We start from the raw sequence: 3088 nt of genomic DNA on the forward strand, positions 1-3088 counted from the left end.
ATTTGGAAATATCCTGTATTTGCATTAAGAAGGATACACACACGCACACACACACACACACACACACACACACACACACACACATATTTTTTCTCCATGTATAGTTGATAACCATATATCCGTATATATGGTTATCATACATATATTAAAAATAACACAATGCAGTTGATCTGTAAGTACTGACATATTTTAAGTAGAAAAACAAGACACAGAATGTTCACTGTGTTCACTATGATCCATTTATATAAAAACAACATAATTCTATATACATATATACATATAATGTAATTATATATACATATATATGTGTGTGTGTATGTGTGTGTGTGTGTGTGTGTGTGTGTGTGTATAAAACTACACAGAAAAATGACTGGAAGGATACATACCAAATTATTAACAGTAATTTCTCTCTGAGGAGGGAAATGGTATAGAAATGGAGAGAGAAGAATTTCATTTTTTACCATATGTACTCATCTATTAAATTTTTTAAAAGTAATTGTGTATTATTGATAAAAAAAATGAACAAAAGGAAAGAAACAAAAAGGGAAGGATATATAGAATGAAAGAGGCAAAAAGATTAGCAGGATTTTCATTAAAGATATTAGGGGAACACTGTTTGGAGGATATTCCTAAAACTTTAGGATCAGATAGGAACCATATTTTGGCTGTGGCTGCCTACCATTTACATTAACAGCTCTACCCTTCCATTTCTTTGTGCGTCGAACTTATTCTTATTTGTCTATGTTCTACAGGTAACTCGGGACCAGATGAAGGTGTTTATACAGCAGGAATTTAAGAAAGTTCAGAAAGTGATTGCGTATGAGGAGCAGAAGGCCCTTCATCTAGTGGATATCCAGGAAGCAATGGCCACAGCTCATGTAACTGAGATATTGGCAGACATCCAGTCTCACATGGACAGATTGATGACTCAGATGGCCCAAGCAAAGGAACAACTTGATACCTCTAATGAATCAGCTGAGCCAAAGGCAGAGGTAAAAGAGAATTCCCATAATTATTAGTAGCAGGAGAAATTGGAGGACACTGACTGCCATGTTTATTAGCTCTGGAAATGCCCTGTTGTGGCTCTGAAGCATGAATAAATTGAAAGCCTGGAAATGGAATAGTGTTTTGACTATGATGTGTATACCAGCATGGAAGTATTGACCACTAGGGCCTGTAGCCAGCACCTGCTACCATGACTTAAAGGAGAACAGTCGGTGGGGCAAATACTAATCACAGTTAAGGAAGGAAGCCAGAAATCCTTGCCAGAGAAGAGGGCAGTTGACAGTCATCATAGGGATGAGAACTGGGCTGAATGAGAATAAGCCAGGAAACAGAACTAAAGCAGGCCAGAATGAAAGATTTTGCACTGATTTTGTGAATAATAAAAGGATTCCTCAGGCTGGTTTTTAATGGAGCCAACTGCATAAATTGAGGGCATAACTGCTCGATTAAGAGAGGCATGTGGGCTAGGACATTTAGGATAAAAATGTGAAAGAAAGACACAAGATAAGTGTTGAATTACTCTTACTATATGAATATAGTAACTATATTCATTGTTGTTTTCTAATTGGAATAAAAGGATCTTAGGAATTTTACCAAGTGACATAGTCAGGCTTTCAGAATCTAGTTCAAAAAATAGTTTAGGCAGCCATTAAAATTATATATATATATATATATATATAAATGAACAAAAGGAAAAAAACAAACAAAAGGAAAAATTTTATATATATATATATATAAGTTATAACATTTTCTAGTTACTGGGGAGAGGTGGTGGTTCATCGGATTTCATAGCATTGTGTTCATTTTTTAGTTACTGAGGAGAGGCTGTTGTTCATCAGATTTCATAGCTTTGTGTTGAAAAGTCTAGTCAAGCTTATGGCAGATGGGTTTTGGATAGGCCCTCCTAGAAGAAAACATAGGAGAGTCCTGTGAACTTTCCAGGACTGCTGCTGACTTAATGAGCTCAGCCTTAACTAGCAGTCTTGCCTTGGCCCCAGAGAGCCTCGCCACAGAATAGAGGAGCCATGATATAATCTAGGAGGCAGGTATTGTCCAAGCTATGCTGACAGGAAATGTAAGAGACCATTGAACAGTTATCTGCCTCACTCATCCAGGGTTCTTGATTAATTTCATCAATGTGTGAAAAGAATAGATCTTGTTCTTTTCATTTCATCCTCTGCAGAATTAAGACAGTGTATGCCTAGATAAGTTTCTAGATAGGCAAGAGAGCACTTTAGAGTCATCATTTCATTTAATCCTTATATCAGCATTCATTATCTTCATTTTACTTATGTGATATTGAGATGCAGAGAACTGCAGAGACACTGACCCAGTGTTATTTAGTTAGTAAAAAAATAGGATCAAGACTCAGATTTAAGTCTATCCTATTTTAATGCCTGTGCTCTGCTCTATGCCATACGCCAAACATCCTGTTTGTATCTGGGGAAAGAATGAGGACAATCTGTGTCCTAGACAGCTTTGTATTCCTAAGGCCTTTTACAGTGTGGGGGTGGTCACTTCGTGTCTTAATAAACAGAAAGGTCAACCAGAGTTAACTTAAGGGATCAATGCCATAACTCTGTCCCCAGTTCCCCTCAGATTGGAGCCTTGCATTTATTCTCTGTGTTGATTAGGTTGTTTTTCAAAATTAAAGATTTAATTTTGAGAGATAGCTCCCTCTCTTTTATTTTCATTTCAAATAATGAATTTAGTCCCTCCCCAACATTAACTGTCCTTTAAGTACTTCAGTTGCTCAAATGCTTAACTTGTTAACTCTGATGGAATTACTCCTAGGCATGCAAAGTTAATAAGGCCTAAGGACTAGCATGTAGACAAAATGAGCTATTAAAAAGAAGTAGTGTTCAGCTGGCTAAAGCTTTTACAAAGAGCTGTTATCATCTAATAGCCTCTTGTTCCAGCTAATCTGGTAACTTATTGATCAGAGCAAATTTCTAGTACCTTTCTTTTACTCAACAGAGGAATTCTTTTCTTTCCTTTGCATGATATGGATTTTTAGAAAAATTAGTTGCATTTTGAATTTAGCTACCACCCCCTCCCCACATTTTTTAATGAAAAATTTCAA

General features: G+C 36.3%; 1 protein-coding gene across 4 annotated transcripts in view; it reads left to right on the forward strand.

The window, feature by feature from the left end:
* Positions 1-3088, forward strand: part of TRIM44 (tripartite motif containing 44) — a 105843-nt gene that overhangs the window by 44316 nt on the left and 58439 nt on the right. For all 4 annotated transcript variants that reach the window (XM_011356830.1, XM_011356829.1, XM_023528678.1 and 1 more), the window contains one exon: positions 753-992. In XM_011356830.1, coding sequence (XP_011355132.1) covers positions 753-992 — 240 coding nt within the window. The remainder of the gene's footprint in view (positions 1-752; positions 993-3088) is intronic.

This window comes from Pteropus vampyrus, unplaced genomic scaffold (genome assembly GCF_000151845.1).
Source record: "Pteropus vampyrus isolate Shadow unplaced genomic scaffold, Pvam_2.0 Scaffold31, whole genome shotgun sequence".
Lineage (NCBI taxonomy): Eukaryota > Metazoa > Chordata > Mammalia > Chiroptera > Pteropodidae > Pteropus > Pteropus vampyrus.